The sequence below is a fragment of the Neodiprion pinetum genome, chromosome 2 (assembly GCF_021155775.2).
Source record: "Neodiprion pinetum isolate iyNeoPine1 chromosome 2, iyNeoPine1.2, whole genome shotgun sequence".
In the NCBI taxonomy this organism is placed as follows: Eukaryota; Metazoa; Arthropoda; class Insecta; order Hymenoptera; family Diprionidae; genus Neodiprion; species Neodiprion pinetum.
Window position 1 is genome coordinate 35,378,346 of NC_060233.1, and position 25,521 is coordinate 35,403,866.

The following is a 25,521-nucleotide window of genomic DNA, read 5'->3' on the forward strand; positions in this document are numbered from 1 at the left end:
CTAAATTGGAGTCACGTACTTGCTGAGTTTTTTGATCCCGCGTGACGCGGTCAATTTTTCTTCTCCGGATCTTTTTCCTTCGCGATTATTCTCTCCGTTTTACCTTCGTTTTTTATTTTTTTCTTTGCCCATGTTTTGTATACTTTCTAAATTTGATCTCGAGTGGATGTTTCTTTATTATTATTGTTTTATTTATTTATTTTTTTTTTTTTTTTTGTCATAAAGAAATATGAAAAAAAAAACGTAGTTTCTAAAAATTTTCCTTCGACCATAGAATATGTTTCAACTACGAGAAATAATTATTGGTAAAATTTTCGTGACTAAGAGAAAACGTGTTATAGAAACTTGTTGAATCAGTTGACATTGTATTACCTGTTCTTACATCGTTTCATTAATATACCGATTTTACTCACCACAGCTAATCCCTTTTCGATCAGTAAGCACAGGATAACAGGTACCGTTGAATCTGTAAGAATAAAACGGAAAAACCCAAATTAAAATGTGTTAAATTAAAAGACTACTATATCAATTTTGAAAAATTGATTATCCGAATTTGTGTCTATGCGTACACAGTATGCGATTCGAGAGAAAATACAATAGAAACAACTCCGATCCTTCAGGCACGATGTAAAAGTCCTTGCACGCAATAATAAACCGTGACGCGGTTACGCGTATAGGTATAGGATATACTGTATATCTGCGGAATCGCGTATACATATATACAGATATATGCAGGGTTTAATAAGAATATAACCGCGAAACCTCGACGATACCCTGTACATAGGTACAGGTATTCGTGACCCCTACATAGATTATACGTATGCTTGTGTATGTGCGTGTAAGCTCATGCAGACCAAACTGAACCGAAGGCAAAACTCTCTCCGTGAGCGAGTTAAAATATTGCAAAACTTAAATAAGTTTAAAAGATGTAAGTAGCGATATGAAAACGCGCCGAGCCGAACTGCGCGAAGAAGTGTGTAATATAGTACATAATAATTTTACAAGGTATACATAATCACACACACATATATATACGCGATATGTGTATCCTTAGATGCACGCAAATCAATCTGCATATACATGTAGAATATAACGCGAGAATTGTGCATATTATCATAGCGATTTCAAAAAATTCTAAAATCCTGCAAAATTTTGCAAACAAAATATGATTGTATCACAACGTCTAGCGCAGAGTAATAACAATGACTTGATATTTAATGTGTAAGAAAATAAATTTCCCTGCACAACGCGACTTTTCACTCGAATGAAAAACGTTTTATTTATTTATTTTTTCATTTTTTTTTTTGTTTTTTTTTTGCTTCCATTTTTCAAACACGCCGCGCGCACGCACGCTCGTTACAGCAATAAACAACTGCAAAAAGCTTGTTCCCCGAATGTAATAATCAAGTCTGCAGCGCACCTCACGTACTACTGCAACATACAAACAGCAACAACCTCGCATGCTCGTGCAAATTTTTTGTTTCGTTATTTGTTTATTTATTTATATTTATATGTCAATTGTAGGTGGAAAAAAAGGAGAGGAAAAAATGTAAAGAAGCGGCAAACGGTCGAAGCGCGTGGAGGTAGTCGTGAAAAATAAAAAGAAAAGAAAAAGAGAATATGAAATTGCAAATTTACATACACGCCTGCTGCAAGCACTCCGGAATAACAAATATAATTATAGGAAACTGCCGCGGAATTTCCGCAACAGCTCGTGAAGCGACACACTTTACAAATCACTCGATGTAATAACTCAAGAGGTCTCCCGACAGAACTGGCGAACTGATAAGCCGGAAATTGCATTTGGCATTTCGCTCTGCTGACGAATGAAAAAGTTAATAATTACCCACCGGTGCCGCCTCTACGCGGCTTCTAAAAATACACGTGCCTAGGTTCTTTACCTCCGCGTACGCACACGTTTTTTATCAAGTTGTCGCAAAACAATTTTTCCCAATTTTCCGGACACACAGAGAATTCTTCTCTACAGGCCGCATGACGTGAGTCTTTAAAGAAATAAAAGAAATTCAATGTCTTTTTGCTCGCGCGGAATACAAAATTGGACACGGTTCCCGAGAGCGTTAAAAAATAAAGTAAAAAAAAAAAAAATATATATACAACCATCAACGGGCAAAAATACGAGATTTCTGTGTATCTTCAATTTGAACACCCACGCCGTATTACATTTGACATAATTGAATTTCGCGATTATATCATCACGGCTGCATAATTCAGCGAAGAAATATTCGAATAAGAATAAAGAAAATAATGTGTAAAAAAAAATAAATAAATAAATAAAAACACCCGCATTAATTCATTCGTGTAACGAATCTCGTTGAATGCTATAATAATCAATTTGCGTGGATAATTTAATTATAATTCGTATAATATATCGTAGAGATGAATAAATGTTGAGAGAAAATGAATCGTTGACTTATGAAACGTGCGAAGAACAATTACTCGCGGGTGTATAATTATCTGTAATACGGCAGCCATATAATGTTATAATTTATAAGTGTAACGAGGCGCCGCGACGCCGTAAGAAAGCCAGGTTTGCACCTGGGTCCACCACCTCGGGCAGGGTGTAAAGCTGCGACCTGCAGGTAGCAGGTAAGACGTAGTATCGCAGTTAAGTAAAGCTTTAATTAGTACTCGTAATTATTCGTAATTAGCACTCGTCGTCGTTGCCCGCGGAGAGCGAGCTCGAAGGCTTTGGCGCGACACAATTTTCACCTTGCAAACCGCATGCTGCGGAATACAGAGGAAGTGGAAGAAGAAGAAGGGAAAGGAAAAGGAGAGGGAGAGGAAGAAAAAATGAAAAGAGCAGAAAGAGGGAGGGAGGAATAAAAAAAGCCGACAGAAAATTATTACTCCTCTCGTATAGCCGTCGCACTGTCCCCGGGGACATTAATTAGTCTAATAACAAACCTTGAAATAACTCCGTCTTGCACAATTAGCATTGTATAATATGTGCATTATGTAATAAGTAATAACACATACAGAGTGGTCGAAATGAACGTGAACAAGGTTTGACCTCGACCTCCACCGAATTGGTCGCCGATTCATTTCCTACTCTTACTCCACTAAATATAAATTTTACAATTTTTTCAGATTTTTTTCACCCGTCCTTTAGGAGTAGGTACTTTAAATCTGACCTTCCATAACTCGAAAACTGTGCATTTGGGAGGAAAGTTGTAGAGGGGAAGAAATTGTGTTTTCTTTTTCTTAATTGGTCGTAAATGATCTTTTCAGAATTTTTCAGAAATTTCAAGTCGACGTGTTAAAATTACTTTCGACTGCACCTTGTTCACGATCATTCGGACTACCCCATATAATACATGTTACGATTGTTATGCGGGCAATATTGCACGCAACTGCCGGCTAGCTTGACGTCAAATTTTATTATGACAAACCATGTCACTCTAATTTGACGTAATTAAATATCGTTTATCAAGATTAACAAAATACAAGTAAACTATTCGTTTCCATGCATTTTACTTGATTAAAATTGACCGCAACCCCCGTTTCGGTTGATGATATTATGGATATTTGTTTGGTTTTTTACATTTTTCTTCCAAAACTAGCCATCTACGCACTCGGTAAGTTGTACCCTAGACTTTCTGCAAGGCTGCAGACGACTGTTTACGCAGGGTACTTTGCAGGAAGTTTTCTGGGGGGGGGGGGGGCAAATTTTCGCACCTTGATACTCCGAGTTCCCGGTTAAATTAGTAGAGCAGGTACAGGCATATATTATATATGTTACAAATCGGGTGGACGGGAATTACAGATATTTTATGCGAGTCGAGCGTTTTCCGAATGGTAATTATTTTCCAAGAATTTACCGTGTCGCAAACGAAGGAGGCAGTCAAATTACAAACACTTCGGTATAAAGTTTAGGAAACCTTAATTCTCGTTATAATCATCGTCGTCAAGGTTTGGCTTTTGGAAAATGGCGAAAAAGGAACAAGAAGGCTTTTCTTGCCAATTATGCCAGTAATTAGCAAGACATGAGGTACAAAATACAATGACTCCAAAAATAGTACATAAAAAAAAAAAAAAGAAAAAACAAAAGAAAAACCGGAAGATAAATTGCCAAAAACAAACAAGATAATTGTGCGTAAAAATGATGAAAATAAATTTTTAGTGAGATAATACGCTATCGCGTTACATTTATCATCGTCTGGGTAATAATTCCAACGATATGAAAAACAGAGGTTATCGTTTCAAAGCCTACAAGTTACAAGGTATATCACTTTGTTTTCTCCGAATTAAAATTACAGTTTTATCGTTAAATTGGGCTATATGTACGTACACTGATATTTGCGACAAGTGACTGACAATTTCTAATTACTTTCTCACAAGTTGTTTCTGTTTTATTCCTTCAACTCCTGAAGTCACGCCATTGCATCAAAAAACTCGAAAAAAATTCATCGATACTCTTTGACTATTATATTGTAAGGCAAGTCAGTTATCTTTAGCAAAATAAAATTTTAAATATGAAGCAAAAATTCCTGAAACAACAATATACCGGGAAATTAATAATTTTACTGAAAAGATCATAACTCACTGAGTTTGAAATATTTTAGAAAAAAAATATGGATTTATCTGAGTGAGGAAAGTTGAATTTTTGAAAAAGAACGAATAAACGATTTTTATGATATTTTATTATTTATCTTGAATCGAATCAGATTATTTTCCGATGTTTTTCATATGAATCTTTATGCGGAGTCCTTAATCACGTAACGGATGCGATTGTGGCGAGCGAATAATGAAATTAAAACTAACTAGCTAACGGATGCCTGGTGTACCTGGTTTTTGTGCTCGTGCGCTCGCTTACTCGTTCTCAGTTTTTTACCATATGATACGAGATTTACCAGATACCTCTTGAAGATTGTTCAATGAGTAACAAATGTTAGTCCGCTAGTCCGTGAAGTCGATTTTCATCAAGTTGCGGACCTCGAGTGCAGTAACTACGAAGCGCTAATCCTGGAAGTTCAAATCCACAAGATAAAGGACCTGGACGGCCAAAACTACGAAGCGCTTGTCCTGGAAGTCAAATTTCACCAGGTAGCGGACCTGGAGCGTAAAAACTATAGGAGAGCCAATTTTATTGTTTCAGCAAAGGGTTATGGAAAAGATTATTAAACTTGTTTCTGGATTGAAATTTTCAACAATCTTATTATTTTGCAATATTTTCGGTAATGTTTTTTTCGTATTCTGTATCAACGGCTGTAAATTATACTGAATATTTGACGGCGCCGTTCGATTTCGATATATCATTCGCCATGTTTCACGATTCATCTCAACATCAGCATATTTGCACTATCGTATAATTAATCAAATTTACGTCAGCTAATGAAGATACACGCACAACGGTGCAAATTTCGCTGTACAAAATTTGCAAATATTTTTCCGGAAGCCCGGGGATATATTTTCAGTTTATTTCTGTTTAAAATTTTTCTATCCATTTGTTTATTCACCCTTTCATATTCGCTTCCTGCAGAAATAATCTGCTGCACGGTGTGGATCGTAACATGTCGAGCTGCATTGAGCCGTAATATGAATTAATGGAAGCTCTTTGGAGAGAGAGAATATGCGTATAGTTTCGATGGTCGAACGGTTTCATATTTCACAAATACGCTGTGTATGTGTAATATTATTCACCATCTATTAAAAATGCTGTCCGAAAAATCGCGACGCATCGAAAATCTCTAGAGAAAATACGTAACTTTTACATTCCGTACGGCGTTGGTAGAAAGAGGTAGGAATATAGTAGAGGACAGCGATAAAAAATTTCTTCCACTTGACATTTTCATCGTACGGATCCTTGCACCCATTTTTTGGCTATAGTCAACCATAAATAAATCGAAAAAAAGGAGAAAAAAAAGACGAGTTTAACTTTTTTAAACGCTTCAATTCCTGCGACCGACCGAGCGTCAATTTACGTACGATTGAATCACATTTATTATTATATGTCATAAAATTGCTATACCTGTAACGAAATAAAGTTGAATTTCTTTTTTTCTCATCGCCTGCAATTCGCCGTCTGCTAACTGACAAGCAAATAGATATAGACGCAAAAATATACGAAGAAAAATCAATCAGACAGCCTTTCGACGTTATCGATTTTTCACCAACCCGAGCACGGATAGAAAGTCGACAGCGAAGCGTCGTCTGTAAGTGACTGACAATGAGAGCCAGAGAGAGATAGAGAGAGATGTATTCAGATATTAACGACCTAATCTGAATGCAGAAAGAATTAATAATTTATTACCTAATCTCAGAAATACTTGTCTTATCACACACACACCTATACTTGCGCGTTTATACATATTATATACAAACAAGTACTGCAGGGGTCAGCTGTAGCGGGCAAGCTTCTTCATTTGAAGAGCAATCTTGAAACAATCCCATCAAAATAACCCACCCTTGTTGAAAAAGATCCGGGATAATTCTACGATATATATAATATACCAGCTGCCGCATGTAACGCGCCAGTTTCGCCCCAGAGAATAATCTTTTCCCTGCTTATGGGTGGCAATGGTAGGGGGAATGGGGGATACTTTAGACCCTTGCGAATACTTACGTAACGATTGCATGAAAATTGAGGTGGATATACGAATTACCAACATAATTCCACTCAGTTATTCATAATCCAAAGTGAAGAAACAAAATAGTATAAGTGTGTGTGTGTGTATGTACCCAAATATAAAAATAGGTTTGTAGAGTTATTGTTATTGCAATACTATCCCAACCATTTAACGAGTATAAGATATCGCCTCGATCAAGAGCGAGGATACCAAAAAAATGTGGTAATCAGACCCACTCGAAACGAATGCCTGGAGGGGAAAGAAATGAAACAGAAAAAAAAAAATGCAAAAGAAAGAAAGTAAGATAGAAAAAACAAACGGCAATATTTTCCCCGGTCTCTCTGCAATTTCTCAATCTTAATATCCGAGGCGTTGCTTGCTTGCTTGCTTGCTTCCTTGCTTGCCGTAAAAGCTAGGTATACGTTATTCGCACTACTCGACGAAAGGATTTCACCCCCGCAGTAGCTCCACGGTAGTATTTATTTGCTAGTGACAAATCTTCGATGAAAAGTTTCAATACCACTTGAAAAATGCATCTGGCCCCCGGGGGCGGTGATGGCAGTTGCAGGCCGAGTACGGATCGCGGGGCGCGTCTCCGTTTTCTCGGGGTATAAAGGAGCGGCTGGGGACTGGAGGTTGGGAGGATGGAGAGGAGGGAGAGGAGGTAGAGGGGGATTGAACGGTGGGTAAACAATGATCAGTGAGACTCGCGTCTGCCTCCATGGACCAACTTGGCAAGGCTCCATACGGCGCGACGCGACGAGGCGAAATAAGGAACAGATTAGAAAAAGAGAGTTGAAAAAGTAGAGGGTGAAAAAACGGAAGCAGGGAACAGAGCAGGGGATAAAAAAAATAAAAAATAAGAGGGTGGGGGCGGGGGGGAAGCAAAAAAACACCAAGAGAGAGAGAGAGAGAAATATTACTTGGCGAGGATGCTTAGTTTGTTGCTTCTCCTCCTGCATATCTGTCTTTATTTTCTTACCATTATATGCACACATGTATATGCAATGTACATGTATATACACACGGCTGTATATACATATATATGTATATACGATACCAACTTAAGTTGTAGCGTTCTTTTTTTGCATTTTTTTCTTTTTTTTTTTTTTGCCACCCCACTCGCCCAAAAGTCGCGACAACCTGCAGCCGTCTGCACTTTCACGATAAATTACAGACTCGAAATTTAATATACGCAACGATACATACGCCACTTTCAAATTTATTTTTTGGTTATTTCTTCCTTCGTGTTTTTCATTGAAATAGGTATTATACATATACAATGTACCGACATGTACCTGCAGCTGCGGAACATTTTTTCAGCCCTATTTGTAACGATGAATATTTGTTTATTAAACTTGGTAAAAATTGAGTGTATTGAAAAAATATGAGTTAAATTTAACAATCGGGGTGAGATGGTGAGGAAAATTTTTTTTTACGCCGCGGCGTCGAATCGCTATAATACAACTCTGTAACCGTGAATCAGTATATTTACAAGTATACCTACACCACTGAAAAGTATTATTGTTATCAATGATTCCTAGACTGAAATTCAGTAAATTTTCACTAATTTAACTTTAGAGAGAGATAGAGAGAGAGAGAGACTGTAAATATATGATAACTTGTAAAGCCGACTTACAAAGAATTAAGACGATCGATGGACACTCGGTACCGCCGTTGTTGCTGCCGCTGAGAAAGAGGAACCACTGTCGAGGATCCACCCTGATTCCATACCTGAGAGAACGTAAGAAATATGTAAAAAATCAGAGAGAATAAAATATCGTGGAGTATAATAGGAGAGAGGGGAAGGTTATCGTAATAATACGCAATATTTGAAATACCAACTACGCGAGCAGGCCGCGATTCTTTGATATTATACGTCGTTTGTCAAAGTTTTGCACTCCTTGCACCTTTTCGCGTCAAACCTTTTACACCGAAACTTCCAAAGAATACCGGGAAGCAACGATTCCATAGTTTGTACGGACAATTGGAGTGTATTTGTTGAGCGCCTGTATATTTCAGTAATTGCCTATGAACTTAGTTCTCTTTATTTTTTATTTTCGCGCATAAAAATAAAATTTTCATACAATTACATTCCAATCACTGTTAAATTGTAGTCGATACAGACGCTTGTCTGAAATTTTCTCCGAATTCGAAGACTCGGGCAAAAATATTTCGTGTAAGTAAAAGATGTATTCCACTTATAGGAATAAATTCGGCGCGATAACGAAATCATCGGCGATTAATCCTCACGACGATTTTAAGCTTCGTGCGTTTGCGTCAACAGCGTATAAACGTATAATTCATACGTGCTTCCGTCAACGAGTCGGCGAGCACAAAAGACGGGGTAGATGAAGATGAATAAAGGAGAAGGAAAGAAAAAAGAAAGTAGAAAAAAATAAAAGGACAAGTGAAAGATAAAATTTTCCATCCGCTCGTCCTCCGCTTTTCCCGTGCAGTTAGCAGCCGTCTGCATGGAGTTTAAAGCCGAGGTGTATGGGTGCATGGTGTAGGCGTACACCTGTACACACGTACGTTATACCTACCGACGGCTATAAGCAGCGTAAATAATAAATTTCATCCTGTCCAATTCATCCGAAAATGTGAAAGGATCTTCGGAGAGAAAAGACTCGGCGAAGGCAAAAGTCCGCCGCCCTCGCCCGCGCAATTTAATGGAGAAGAAAAGCTTAAACATAGGCTCTAGCCTAATCATGATAAATGAGTCTTATTGTCCGAGTAATTAAAGTAGGTATTTCGAGGGAAGTCGACGCGGCTTCGGCGAAATAACGCTTCTTTTCTACAGCTATGTACATATTTTTTTTTTATGCGCATGTATATTGTATATACAGATATATGTACGTGTGTATACGTGCAGTAATTGCTGTGCGTTTATTTGATAACATGATAAAAGTTCAGTCGGATGAATGAATTTCTTTTTTCTCTCTTTCTTTCTTCTTTTGCCTCAATAAACAGAAAATATCCGAATATTCATAATTACGTGTCAATTGAACTGCATCGATAAAAATCCATCGGGTGATCTTTTTTTTTTACTTTCCAATCGTGCATATTCAGGGTTCGTACGTTTTTTGGAATCTGAAGTTCCCCGACTTTTCCAATAACCTTTCAAGACATACGACGCTGATTGATTACAAATTTTTTTGTACACGTTAATGCTAATACCTTTAATATTACCTGGTAACTATCTTATCTATCTTATCTTAACTATCTTACTGTCCGACTATCAATTTACAAAAAACAACCTGCAATTTTCCGTAAGAAAAAAAAAAACAAATGAAGGTTTGGTATCAAGTAATATACATAGAATGCATGATGAAGTGGTGCGACGAAACAAAATTTCGAGTGCAATCTTTTTTTTCTTTAAGATCGACTGTAATTTGTATACGAAGAAGTTTATTTCTTCGACAGACTCGAAATTCCACTTCTTATTTTTGAAATTCCCTGAGTTTCCCCGCTTTTTTAGGTTTTCTCTGTGCTTACGAAGCCTGATATCGTACGAGATGCGTCGCATTTCTATAATTCGTTGAGAAACAACAGAGGTCCGGATGATTTGGCAGAAAGTTTTTAAAAAGTCGGGCATATGTTAGAAGTGTACACAGGAGCCGTGATGGTGAGAGGGAAAAGAGGATGAAATTTGTAAAACGGATTTCGTTAACAAAACGAACCCCCTCTTCAGAATCCTGAATTAATAAAAGCCGCCTAGAGGTACAATAAGGCCGGTTGCTTGTCTTTGAAACTTTGTACACACACCCAATAATTAAATGCCAAGCCGAAAAGAGACGGTTGTCGCTAATTATTAATATACAACGAACGTAAAAACAAACGAGCGAGACCCCCTTGAATTAGTCATATGGTTACGTGCCTAACAACTTCGTGGAAAATCTAATTACCTTATACAATTCGGGCCGCGTTATAACCTGGGTGAAACGATGATAAAATCAAATTATAATTTGGTGACAACAAAACAAAAAAAACAACTAAATAAGTGAAACGTATAATCCCACCAGCGACCTGTGTGAACCTAGCACCCGACTTGAAAATTCCTAACTATTTTTTGTTGATTCTTGTAGGTTTTTGTAGGTAGTTGTTTGCAGTAACAATGATTTCGTTTGTAGTAGTGCCAAAAAAAAAATATTACGGGTTGAAAAAATGTCGGCACCCTATTTTGAAAAAAAACGAATTTATCGGTAGATTTCCGTACAGAATCGTTTGTAGTTGATTGTAGTGAAGATATTTTCGTTTGGAGTGAAAAGGAAAGAAAGATACGTTTTGTTTTTTTTTTTTTTTTTTTTAGCTAGAATTTCTGTGGCCCTGCTATCAACTAATGTTTCGGAATCTTTTGTAGTTGTTTGTAGTACGATTTTTTTCGTTTGTAGTTCCTCAAAACTTCACTGCAAACGTCCGACTCGCTTCAGAATCGTTTGTATTCGTTTGTAGTACTGATTTTTTCGTTTGTAGTTCCTGCAAAATTTACTACAAACGTCCGTCTCGCTTCAGAATCGCTTGTAGCTAATTGTGGTACAATTTTTTTCGCTTTCAATAACTTTGTTTTGTTTTTTTCGATTCTAGTAACTTCGTTTCGTTTGTCGTCATTTGTGGTAGTGTTGATTCCGTTTGTATATAGGTCCACCATCGGAAATAATTTTCTTTTCTAATTCTCCTTAACCGCCACGTGTGGGGCGTTGAAATATTTCTGCATCATACAACTCGAACCCAATCTTTGCCCCCATTATGTTGCATATAAGGTATACTTATTTTTTCAATCACAATTTTAAAACGACAAGGTACATACCTATGTTTAAAAAGATTTTTCCTGAATTCAAACGATTTCAAAAGCTTCAAATTTCAAGAAGGCATAAACCCTTGAACATAAACCCTTCGTCCGATAAACTGCCGACTCTCGTAAAAACGCGAGTTAAATAGTGTGGAGATATTTAACGCGGGATTCGTCCCGATAATTTCACCCCAAAGGCTCGGGAATATACGTATGTCAATCGGCTTATAAGCTGCATGCGGGGAATCGAAGCAGCAGCAGCGGCAACAGACTGCAGCGATTCCCCTGGATTTCGAGCACATTTCACCACAGCCCCAGAATCTATCCGCGAATCGTTGCCATAGTCAAGATTCTCGATTATTATCGGTCGCATACTTGCATGCCTGAAATCCAGCTCTAAGTACTTCGAGTACCTTGCATTGCTGCAGCCTCCGTTAATTGGCCCGACGAGGGACGCGATATATGCCCGTCCCTGATTTAAATCAGGCGCTCCTCGTTGCGTGCGCGCGATTCATTCGCGAAATTCGCTAATTTATCGCTCCTACGTTAGACATTCTACTCAGCGTTTAACGGTCTTCAATTTTTACCATCGCAAACAAGCTGCCGGTTTACGATTGTTTTCAAAGAGAAAAAAAACAAAAAAAAAAAAAACATGAATAAATAAACTGATCGTGTGCGTCAAATTCACGGCATCTTCTTTTCTTCTTTTTTTTGTTTTTTTTTTCTCATTTCAATCTGCCGCAGACGGAGTATGTGAAAAGTACTGAAGAGGTATGTTACTGAAAAAGTATTAACCCTTCGACTCATAGTGGTAAGTATTCTTACCACCTATTTTATATCCATTTTTTATATATTCAAAGAACTTTGAAAACATATTTCACTGCGAGTTTTTGCTATCTCTGATATTATACTAACAGATTTTCAATACTCGAGAGTGATTATTGCGATATAACGTAAATTATTATTGTTAGAAGCTAATCGATTGAAAAAAATCGTGAAAATTGAAGAAATAATTTATTTCTGAGAAAGTTACCCCTCTACACGCATACATGGTTTACATAAATTATAAGCTTTCGGGGTCGTTGACTATCGCTCTGAAATAAAATTTAGAAAATTCAAGATGGCGGACGAAAATGTCAAATTCGATCGAATCCGGAGGCAAAACTCTGTCCAGGGGTTTTTGGGGTCACCGAATACGAATCTGAAATCAGATTTTGAAAGTTCCGTACGTCAAATCCAATCAGCGACCCCGAAAACCCCTGAATAGAGTTTTTTGACCGGATTCAATCAGATTTGAAATTTTGGTCCGCCATATTGGGTCCGCCATCTTGAACTTTTGAAATCTAATTTCAAATTCGTAATCTTGTTATAAAACTTGACTCGGCACAATCATATGTGACTCAAAGGGTTAAAAAATTTATCAGAGCAATCGAATGAAATTTTTGAAAATGTAATATTTTGCTACTAGAGTATAGAGAATAAAACGAGAACGAAAAGACGTTGAAGAAAAGGTGCAGAGGCCGCGAACGTTGTAAGCTTGCCGCGTTATTCAAATTGCGGTAAGGTAAGTACAATGAATAATTAGTAAAAGGGGTATATATTATAGCAGTTGCGTCAAGTTGTATAAAAGTTGGCAAACGAGCGGCGGCAGCTATATCTATATGCGTATCTGTTCATTTATAACATACATACGTTATAAGTATACGTATACAAGGTGTATAATATATCTACGTATCTACGTGACAAAAATTTATCACACTTCTTAACGAAGTGAAACTTTAAGAGGAACTTTGAGGCGGTATAATTACTTCGGTTGGTATCTATAAGTGCCCTCCTTAACTCGGGCGAGTACAAGGTAATTATACCAAAACATCTTTTATCTTTACATGTATACGGTGTATAAAATATATCCACAAATCCACACGAGTATCGATTAATACGATTATTTTCTTTCGTTTCTGTCAATGTTTTACCGCTATTTAACATACTTTTTTCAAAAAATATATTGTCCATTCTGCGACATACGATTGAATGATTTCTCGACTTGATCGCGTGGAAAGAGATTGTCGATGAATCTGATATTAGTATATATGAAGAAATACAGGCTTTGGGGTTTTATTCGTGAAAAAATGAGAGTGAAAATACTTGTATAATGTGTACGTAATAAATTATATGAAATATACGTATAATTTCGGGTATTACGTTCATTCAGAGAATTTCTGAAGCCGGAGTTGAGATTCTTTGGAAAATATTATATACAACATGTAAGAAAGATTTAATTAATCAGCTCAAAAGTTTTCTCCCACTTTCTCGGACGTCGTGGTATAGAAAAAAGTTTTTCACCTACCACCCTCGGACGCCCAGCGGCGTTTAGTATCGTTTCCCAGCTACCCTTCGGAAAAGAACTTTCCTCGACGGAACGTGATATCGTCATTATTTATTCAGTTAACAGGGAATTGTTCTTCCGAGTTTTAAAGGTTTCGTGTTTGAGTTTATTTGTTCGAAGGTACTTTACGCGCCGGTTATATTGCGTGCCGATAAAGACACCCACCACTCATGATGCCTTTCAAATTCATGTACATACACAATGTATAGACTTGTACATTCACATCGATTCCGTGAAAACTTTTCAACGGATTTATCAAAGTCTGTGTCTGATATTATATTATCGCGCGAACAGTACATCAATTATTTTAAACCTCCTATTGATAAGAAAGAAAAATGATATTTAATTAGAAAAAATCCACCGTCAACTCACTTTATGAAATTCTCGAGAAGCAGGCGAAATCCACCGATGCCAAGTAGCAGAAAACCCCAGTTAATGAAACCGGTGAAATTGTTGAAATCGGAAGTCCAGGAAAACAGGCTGTCCCTGGGTCGATGACATCTGAAACAGAAACACAATGCTTGGTTTAATTCCAACTTGATTTAATTCCAAGTTCCAAGCGCCTCAATCTACGAAATCCCATTCGGGGTAGAAATATAAAAACCAAAAATTGCTTGCTCCTCGATTCGAGGCAGGCACAAACGGTCGAAAAAATTGAGGAGTAGGTACTTAAAGGTAGGATACACAGTGCGATCAAAACGAAACAAAAATACCGACAATCACGGAAAAAAAAAAAAAAACTGTTGCAACAAGGAATTAATTTAGGCAAACAGTTCCGCTCGTTTAACATTTCCCCAGGTATACCCACTTGGCGACGGCCTCTCACACGTACAGACGCGAAATTCAGAGGTTCACCCATTAGGTGTGTTTGTGCAGCCAAGAGTCGACGGCATCCCCTTCAGCGCCGAGTTCGTACTCACCGACTGGTAAGTGGACAGTGTACTAACGATGCTCCGTCTTTCCTGATGAATTTTGAAAAGCGTCTGTCTCGACAAAACGCGGAGAGTAGCTGGTGTACGAAACACGTTAATAATAGAGTGCAAGCAGCCAAGCTTATCTCGACGGTGCAGCGAGCTCTTGAGAATCCGGCAACGGTAACAACGACGATATCGGTACCGAGGAAAATCATTGCGACGCTGAAAGTTCGTCCAATCATTTTTTGCTAATCCGGTACAAATAACTTCCTCCAGATACGGTTACACCGGGCCTGAATTTGTGCGTTTTTCAATATTTAAAATCCTAAGGGATGACAAGTTTGGGATAAAATTTTTTGAAGTCTTATCTGAAGACTTAAAAAATTGCGTTACGTACATATTTTCAAAATTTTTTTTTTTCACGTTTTCTTAGTACCACTAGATTCGATTTCCAATTTTGGTGTTAAATATACTTATTAGCGGTAGTGTTGATATTTAAATATTCATCTACACTCACTAGTTGTCGTTTATGGTGATTTTAAGCATATTTAGATCTACGTAAGTACAAGAGAAAAAGATTGAACAGAAGTTTTGAAGAAAGTAGAATGTTGAATTATCTAGTCTCTTAAGTCTCGTTTGAAACTAATGCTGTTCATTTTGTATCCAAGCATTCAGTTTTATATTCGCTGTATTTTGTTGATTTTTCTCTTAAAAATTGTTAAAAAATCTGTAAATATGAGTATCCAGCATAAAAATAAATCTCGATATGCTGTAAAAAAAACTAGCGATATATTTTAATTCAACGAACCTAAATACCTTTAAAAAAAAAAGCATTGTTAATTAAGGGGGATATCAAAAGTTATACTTCGCAGGCCTGTGTAATCAACCAATTACAACGCTGCACTGACTGTGAAGCGATAGTCGCCCGTATGCAAAGTGATTTACCGCCGATAGAAAATCTACCATTCTCAGCATCTTCTATACCGACCTGTATATGGAGATTGGAGAGGAGCCGTGGGAATCGAAACGAAAATAAGTTTGTCTACCCGGACGGCATGAAGCCGTAGGAACTGTCCGAGAGACTAGACTCTCAAGTGACGTCACACCGATCGCCGGTCACATGAGACCCGTTTACCTACCTCGTCATTCGTAGTGGAAAGAGTCTCTTATAACTGTACCGCGATTCCGTGCTCGCCGGTGTCACGGAACAGGAGATCTGTCAGTTAATATGTTTTAGAGTGCGTAAGAATTGACGATATTAGTTTACCGACATCCCGGCAGGTTTAAACTTCAACACTTTGCCGATTTTCCTCGATTTTCTACGTTCCCTAAATTCTCAAATCTCAGTATCCATCCTCCACCTCTCTCATTGTTAGTCTCCGCGTGACAAAAAATGGGACGCAAAAAAATTTCCCGATCACGTATTATAGAATGTAGATGTACTTGTGTGGGTATAAAAAGTTGAATACTAGACGAACGGCATTTCAAATTATACAATACTGAAAAACGCTGGAACAGGTTTAAAAATCGGTACCCACGGTGAAACAACACGAAGAGTTAGAAAAGTGGAGAAAAATTCTGTCCATTGACTGATCCGTACTTTGAAAGTTGAAGGATCCCGAGATTTGCCCGTACAGACAATAGGAGCGAAAGTCGAGATACGAGAGATGAGAGACGAGAGACGAGCGGAGGCGGGTAGAGGGGAGGGGCCGAGGATCCCCTCTTGTATAAGGTACAGGATGGGTACCTACAGCTGGACGAGAGGATAGGGGAATCTGAAAACGGTCCTCGTAAAAGATACAAAGGTGCGAAATCTTTTGTTTCCGGATTGTCTCGAGAGGCGGCGAGAGGCGGCGAGAGGTGGAGGACCGCTTCTGAACGGGGATGAGTCCACAAAAGGGGGATTCCCCGTCTCTCGACGCGCCGCGACGCCGAGCGTTAAGTGGAACGAACCATGGATACAAATTCCACCGACGTTCCAAATATAATATACATATACATATATGTATAGCAATGCATAGGCGGACGCGTGCCTACGGTCAGGTGTATTCGGCTGTTCCATGGTAAAAGCAAAGTGCCGTTTATGGAAAAAAACGCGAGCAGGATCTCTCAGATTAAGAGAGAAGATCGTTGTTTGTAGAGGCGTATAAAATCCTCGGAAAATTATCAGAAATTTCGACTATATGACGGTAATGACAAACCGACTGACGGTATTCTTGGCCACCGCCATCATGATTTTCGGTTTTAGTTCTTTTTATTCATACTTTTCTAGATTATACGATTTTATACATCCGGATGATAAAGGTTTTTTTGTTTTCTACATGTATGGCACTGCTCTTTGAGCACCTTGAAACGAGCTTGGCAGCAAACCATTACGGCACGCGTGTGTATTCGTAGCAAGTGTATAACCGTTGGGCGATTTTCCTCCTGGCAACGGAAGAACCTGAATATTTGAATGACAGGCGGATACGGGAGTATTACTTACCTGTGCAACGCAGGTGAAGCGTTAGCAGGAAAACTCGAATGCCATACTCAAGAGCGGCAGGCATTGTACGGATAGATACCAACCGGCGTAGCGATTCATAATTCAGTGGTGGAAATTAAGCTTATACCTTTCAACATACGTTATTTATTTCATCCGGTCCGGTCCTTTTGGAACGGTCGTGCCGTTTTACTTTTTCAACACGTTTTTGGAGGCTGGTCAATTATTTCGCCTAACTATTTATACGTATGTATCATGGATGCGTTTTTAACGAACCGACACCCGAACAACAGAGCATGCAGGATTTTCCTTTCGGAGCTGCGATTCGACCGGAGATCAAGCCGACGATGATAATTAGAGGGAAAAGCACGAGTGAGAAAAATTTCATAAGTACAGATACGACTGACTGCGAGTTTGTCGGGGGAAAAAAAAAAATTAAAACGAGACGAGATGATTTTTCTCAAGATTTTTAATTGCCTTCGAGTTTTTAATCGCGATCCTGCAGCAGCATAACTGTTTCCTTTGCAAAACAGAAAATTATAAGACGCCACGTAACCGTGACGCCGGAAAACATTAAGGGACCCAATTTAAACTTGTTGGGAGCCAAAGTTTTCGATCCCCTGTAGCGACGACGTCAACCTGCCGAAAGATAAAACCCACCCAAGGCAAGTGTTTGATAAAAAAGAAATAGCATAATTTCCGTAACTCTGGTAAAGAGATCGGGCGGCTTATCGTCAGTGGCGAAATTTCAGCTATGGTTCAAGATCTGTAAAACGAACGTCATCGATCACTTGCACAGTGTTTTCACATAATTTCATTGCTTTCTCAACCATTTTCGGCTATCAATGAGTCGGAATGAAAAATTTTCACCCATTAATTGAGTTGAAATTTGGCCTGCTTTTTGAAATCTAAAATCTTTTTCCAACGAATCACTTTCGTATCGGTCAAACAGCCGTGAAAGAGTAACAGGTGTATACAGGTTACATGCAGATGAATATATGTAACGCCATAAATATACAAGCAAGGGTTGTTCATTCGAGATAAACCGCTGAGAGAATTTATTGTGAAACGGGAACCGATCCGATGTGAATATACGTATATTGTTAATATATTATATCATTTTTTATTTTTTATCTCCGCGCCCCTTCTTGACAATTATCAGTTGTCGTTTTAATCTGTTGCGTAAGCCCGAGAATAATTATTCCAGATTGTAATACCCTTGTTGCGTTGTTGCTGCAGGCAGCTGATATACGAACGACCCTCCTCGTTATTTCCCGATTAATCACATAACTCGGATATATTCCAATAAATAATAGGTTTAAATTGTACAATGTATCACGGGTACGTTGCTAACACTTGTTGAAAATCATAAATCAACATGAAAGTCTTTGCATAAATTTCATTGAAATAATTACGAAAACAAAATTATCAGACAATTTCGAGGTCGAAGGATCTTTTGGCAAGACGTTCGTGTCCACTTGTATCGTACACGCGAACGCGTAAGGCATACACGTATTTTATACGTACACACGCGAGATGATATGGAATTTCGTCAAGTTTTCTCCCGCTTCGCATTATTACTTTTATAATCCGTCAGTCCAATTTCGTTGAGCAGCAGCTTTTCAACATCGCGTTTACACGTGTGTGCGCCGTATATGTACAATACGACGTACGTGGCATATAATATAAATGTACACGTATGGGAACGCATTGTACGAAAAACGGGCCAACATGACAATATAATATCTCAACGTATAGAAATGAATTGTGTATTATCGGGCCATTATATATCTCACTGTGCGAAAAATCTGGATTGAAATATCCATTTGGATATAATTTTTATCACAGGAACTAAATAAGAGAGTTGCGAATAATTTCCTAAGGGTATAAAATAACTCTCACGAAAAGGCACGAAGTAAAACCCTAAGAAATTTCTCAGCCATCTTATTGTTAGACTCGATGTAATGCGCCCGTGTGAGAATGAATTCGATTTCCTTTCGATAGATTGATTTTTTTCTTTTCATCGCGTTACATTGAATTTCTTTTATACTAGAATTTGCACGGTAAAAAGAAAATTTGCGACTGGAGTGCGAGAAGCAGGCATCTCATTGTTATCTGTACTTAGTGAAAGGTCCGTATGAGCTTTCAACGTTTTCCTTCTTCAGTTTTCCCATTTTCTGATTTCCCTTTCTCTGAAAATTCCCGAGCAATAATCGCGCCACAGATCTATTATGTACCCAACGATTTCGCAGCGAGGCATCGATGCCCATAGACTACCATTTTTCGTCTGTATACAGAATGGATTCTGTTTTTCAATGCACGCGGCACGAAGAGGAAATAAGTTGTTAATTTAACGAATTTGAATAATCTTAATTTACCCAGGCAGGTAGGTGGATGAATAGGTATTAAAAGTAGGGAGGGGTATGAATTACGTGAGGAGGAAAGAAATTGATGAGATGCTCAAGCCGGATTGAAGAATAATAATTAAACGTTAACCGGGTAAAACGTTTATTAATTAACTCATCACAACGTAACAGCGCGGTAACCCCAATACTTTCTCATCAATTTATCCTATAACGAGTTTACAATATCTGTTCACTTGGAATAGTTTTTAATTATTTCTGAAAAAGAAGGAAGCTCGTCGTACCGAGAAGTTGAGAAAGACCTGTTCAAACCAGACGGTGAATTTGAAACTGCAGATTGGTTTTTTCTAAGATTTACAAGGTAAACTGAAAATCCGCACCATCGCCCCGATAGCTCATCTAAAGTAAATGCTTGATTTCTAAAGTGGGCATGCGGCGGAAGTTTATACGGTTTCGCCTTTAATTGCAAAGTTTCCGAAAATAGGGTAGATTGAGTGCTCGGCAAATATAACGACGTGAGCAAATACAACGTGTCTGTCTGCTGCTGCATCGCGTAGGCTCGCCTGTCCGTAAGACTTGTGAACAATAATATTGCAACTTGCTCGAATTACAATTTACTTTCGGCGATTGATCGAAGTGTGATTAACGAAGTGAAGACGGATAAAAATACCGCATAAACGACTAAATAAGAACGCAACGATAACGAGACCGTTTACCTAAAATTGGTTAAATTTCTTGACAGAAAAATGAGATCGAAACTGTTTGAAAAAATGAGCCAAGACAAAAGGATAGATTAATATTATTACACCGCGAAATATGTAACGATGAGCTATTCGTATAAGAGGGAGGAGGTAATTCGATTTGGTATTAATACCTGTGTTACTCATCCCGCGTGGTAAAATTATCACCGGTCTCCTCGGACGGTAAATACGTAATGTTAATTACTAAGTTCGATAGTAATTTGCGTATGCAGATTGCAACTTTCGCAAGTATAAATTTATTACCCGAGAGGGAGACGCCCTTTGACCCTGAACCAGTGACCAGTTGCCCTGCCTCCTCTACGTTCACCGAGTGAGAAACACTTATGAATTATGCAACGTTCCTGCAGCGTCATCCAGAAGATTGTGAAGCGACTGCTTGACCTTGCAGACTCGCCCAGTCGATTCAATGTGTAGTAAAATGTTGGTGGAAAAAGGGAATTGAAGAAATAAAATCACCAGGTTTCAACTATCCGCTTAATTAAGGCATTTGTCCTGACCTAATTAGGTCGTTGAATGAAGAATTTCGAAAACTTCTATCAGGCCCGTTAGATAGAATGACGAACAATAATTAACACGTACTTTTTCTTTTTTCAATTCAATGTTTATTAACCAAGATACGTAGCAGTTTGAAATTGACGCGTGACGTCACAACGTGCATAGATATAGTTATTCTACAATGTGAACATTATGACGTCAGGTAAATTCAACTGGATACATCTTTGTTAATAAACATTGAGTTAAATGATTCAATTGTTTTTCGACGTTTTATCTGACGGACCTAATGGGATTTTTGATTCAACGACTTAATTCCTTCTTCGGGTAATGAATTAAAAATAATTATTAATGAAGCAAAAAAACTGCAGCTGTAATACTTTACAAAGCATACGGTATCGGTACAAATATTATCATTCTTATCAGTTCTAAATCGTTGCTTATCGCATTCTCCGCAAATTATTGATAACTTGAATACCCGCTACGGCCTGCAACTGTGGGTATAGTTACGAAGGCTGAACCGCGAAATTCGACGGTATTTGCAATTAGTCTGTTCAATCCCGCTTTTTACAAGTCGAAGAGCAATATACGCAACAAATTCAAATCTCCCATGCTGATACGTTGGACGAATAGAGGTTTCAGTGAGAAAATTCCGTATCCATGAGGGAGTTTAAAAACGGTTCTAAACCGCCTTCGAGAGATTTATCTTATCCGGAAAACCTCTGCTCCTCGAGAAATAACTCGCGTAATCTTTGATGGAGAGCGTATAAGCTCGTTATCGAGGTTCTAGGGGAGGATACAAAACGAACGTTCAAGAATCGACCCGCTAGTGTGAATTTGGGATTTCTAACGGTAGCATCCCATGAATAAATCGATGTTCTGTAGGCGGTCATGTTACTTTTATAAGTTTTATGGTTAGTTATGCATCCTACCGTTCATTTGATAATCTCGGAACGCGCGTCTCAAAGAAATGAAATTCTGTAAGGATCATTTGACGTCGGTATAATAGAAGCATGCAAATACAGAAAGTTCTACAACCTGCATAAGTTGCATAAATAATTCCGGCACGTTTATTATTTATACACAATGCACGACGATGTGCAATCCAAATTGCAAGCAGTTATCTGAATAGTACACCGACATTCTCCCAGTATCCAGAGTACTCGCCCGTAGCATCCGATAAATGATCATATGCTTACGATTTTCTCGAAACAACTATCTATCGAATTTATCGTTGGCAACATTTCCGAATCATAAAACGAAAGACCAGCACCAACATCTCACCATTGTGAGTCAAAGAAGCTGTAGTTTGAAATCTACGAAACTGTAGAACTAACCCGAATGCCAACGCGCCCTTTGACATGTATTCATAGCATCCAACATTCGAGGTGGTAAGTTCACACGATTCAAGAATCGTACTCAAAAAACAAAGCAAAAAAACGACTAAAAAGAAGACACGCTCATTGAAGGTACGACAGTTCCGATCGTGACCCGGACCTGGACCAACATCCAGCAGAGACGTCGTTAATAACGAAATAAAAAAAAAAAGAAACAGAAAAATAAGGAACTCAAGTATAAACAAATGAAACAAAAAGCAGTAGTTATCACTTGCAGGTTAATCCGATATCATCGACTGGCGCACTTTCTGAGCCTGTGACCTCTCTACATCGATAGCGCGTCTTTCCCTCCGCGAGGTGAGCCATTGAGTAAGCCTGAAACGTCGAGTAGGACGAGGAGAGCGGCAGAATGGTGGGGGAGGAGAGGGGGAGGGGGGGCAGAGAGGCGTAGGGGAAGGAGGAGGAGCGGGGGGGGGGGGGGGGGGGGACTCTAGTTGCGATCGCAGCGACGCGACGCGAGGAGTTGCGCGTAGAACTCGCGCCGGACGGTCGTCGGTGTTTATCCGTTTCTCGCTCGGCGAACTTGCAAAATGGAATGCCAGATCTCTCGTTGATACGTACGCAATACATTCAACAACGACGAATCTCCGAGGTTGTAGGATTATCGGGGGAATAATAGTAAGAGGCACGGAATAGTTTTCATTGCGATATTTCTTTTTCCTCGTCTTTCTTCCATCGAAGCCGTCGTGCTGCGGACGGCGACGTAGGAAATAATCGATCGTCGACGACACTCGGTGCGCGCTGCGTTACGTGCGTAACGTAGAACGCGATTTATCCGGGATATCAAACAGTCAAGTGTTTCGATCCTCTCCTTCCTCGTTCCAGATATGCGTTTTGTACTCACGGTTTGTCGGGCTGCGAGCTCCGCGCCCGTTTCTCAGCCATCTGTATCTCCTCGGCGCGAGTAACGCTCTTTGCTCGCCTGTACCTGACCCGGGTTTCCGGCTCGCTGCGATCCTCTGCCATCGCCTCGCCCGACGCCCGACACACCAGATTCTATATTTAACCGCACTCTACTTATTCACGATTCGACGCACCGTACGGCCACAGACGACCAGCACTTGCCGTCAACTGGACGCTCTGTACTCGGAAAACGATTAGCGCCGCTTCAGAGATATTATCCGGCGATTACAGTACGCGACACGACGATACGCGTGTGTCTTCGCTCGCTCTACTCGCGCGACTCGCGCCCGGCTGTGTAACCGATATTTCCGACCGGTGTCTGCCGCTCTCTCGCTTTCTCTCTTTATCTCTCCGCGACTCTCTCCCTCGATTCTCGATTGTTTTTGTTTTTCACTTTTGTTTTCACCGACGTCGTGTTTTCGGCACCGGTATTGTGACCTACGCCACACTCTCTCGCTCGCTCTTTCGCTCACTCGCGGTATTGTGAAAGTGATCTGTAATACCGACAACCGCGGCTAGTCACTTGGCATGCCTGTAATGTTCATAGAATTCACATGTTCCAATCACGTAAGTTTTGCCCAGGCGGGCCTAACGTCTTTACCACGGCGATAACAACCTTCCGACTCGTTGATGATACAAGGATAAATTATATCTACCGACTGCAAGACGAGTCTATAACTAACCAACTAACGAACGAACGACTGACCGACTATTTCAGCTTTTTTCTGCTTTTCTTTCGCTTACTACTCCGCCTTGGTTTTTTTCATTCCTTTTTTTTCTTGCGCTCGGTTTCCCTCTCTCCGGGAAGATAACGAGACGATAATCGGAGAATATGATAGAAGGCTAAGTAGGGGGGAGAACCGGACGCCGTGCGTATCGTTTAGATACAACTGCAGACGAGGTGATTTACGGTTTCATTCGTTTCCTCGAATCCGAGGAATTTTATTTTAATCGAGATCCGATTCCACGCGTTTCAGGGACGTCCTGGAAGCTTATCGACGAAATGTGTACCTATCTGTGGATTTAATTTACCGGGTGAACTTTTGCGAAAATCGGCAGCAACTCTCGCTCGTCAACGATCAGTTGGACGGAAGCATCGGTTTATCGTCGAACCAACGTCAAAGTCCAAACGATTAACTGACGGAAGGCCTGACTTGGCAATTCCAGCTGTGGCGATTTCTTCGGTGAACATATGATGCGAAAGGGCGTTGCTGAGTCAGCAATATGGCGGCGATAACAACGAACAGCTGATCGTTTTATGCAGTTTGCGGGCTCGCTGCAACGCGAGATGGTTCGAACAGGATATGTTGTCGGGCTTTTATTCTGTTGGCTCGTAGTGTCGAGTCGTAGCTGTAAGTAAAAAATAGGACGAACAAGGACTTGAAATTGAATATGCGATTATTTCAATTTTTGAAAATACAGCGGTATTCGATAACACCCGAATAATACGATCAAGCAGCTTGAGCGATATTCCCACCAAGACGGAACGACGCGCACAAGATAATGAACCGTGAAAAAAAAACAATTTGATTAAACGAATCGTCACACATATTCACAATCGGCAAAATGAGTCTGAAAGTACTCTTTTCGCCTATCAATACTCGTACACGCATCTTTCAGTAACACTGTCGCTAAGTTTTGAATAAATTTTATCGCGTCACGTGTTGGGCGAGGTTATAAGGTTAAATACAACTGAATATGAATGAGCTTTCTTTGCCGCTGTTCCTGCGTCTACCGCGTTGCTATCAGTTCATTTATATAGATGGCATTCCACGTCAAATCGACTTGGTCCTGACCTCTCCGATTGGGTTGGCGATTTTTTGTACGATAACGAATTCTTTGAACGCTGAGCCGTATAGGGCCGGCGTTCCCTTCATACTTTTTCGAGCTTTTTTCGAAAGAAAGCATTTTAAAAAATTAGAAGGAATAGTGAATCTACTATTGGCGGTGGCTCAAATATTTTCATACCTGACACATGGTTTTTCAGAATTCATTCAAATTGTTAAATTGTTCTGATCAATACGGTCGTTTTCAAAAATCGTAGCTAATTCAAATCGATACCGAAAGTTTTGAAAAAGACGAGTGCCTTGGAGAGTCAAAACAATCATATCAAAAAATCGGGAGCCAGATCGGAGAGGTCAAGGGTAAGACCCAGGTCGATTTGACATGGAATGCCCCATAACTATGTGTACACACGATTAGAGAGCGAATTATACAAACAATAATCAATTATATATTGCACATCTTGCTGAATTCATCACGGTGATCACAACCTGAGAGCCGTACTTACAGAAATGAAAGAGATGTTGAATGCAAATGTGAATACTTGATTGCAATTTGCGTTGTTTATTGTCATAATTATTATATCAATTTATGACGTAAGAGCTGTTTTATAGCAAAAACAAGAAATTACGCAATAAATAATCTCTGTGTACACATAACCT

General features: G+C 39.2%; 1 protein-coding gene across 1 annotated transcript in view; it reads right to left on the reverse strand.

Moving 5' to 3' along the window:
- mdy (diacylglycerol O-acyltransferase) overlaps positions 1 to 23,760 on the reverse strand; it is a 48,147-nt gene extending 24,387 nt beyond the window's left edge. The window contains exons 1-4 of the mRNA XM_046613845.2: positions 23,019 to 23,760; positions 14,138 to 14,266; positions 8,227 to 8,321; positions 414 to 466 (exon numbers count right to left, since the gene is read on the reverse strand). Coding sequence (XP_046469801.1) covers positions 414 to 466; positions 8,227 to 8,321; positions 14,138 to 14,266; positions 23,019 to 23,140 — 399 coding nt within the window. The 5' untranslated portion in view covers positions 23,141 to 23,760. The remainder of the gene's footprint in view (positions 1 to 413; positions 467 to 8,226; positions 8,322 to 14,137; positions 14,267 to 23,018) is intronic.
- Between the last annotated feature and the right edge of the window lie 1,761 nt (positions 23,761 to 25,521).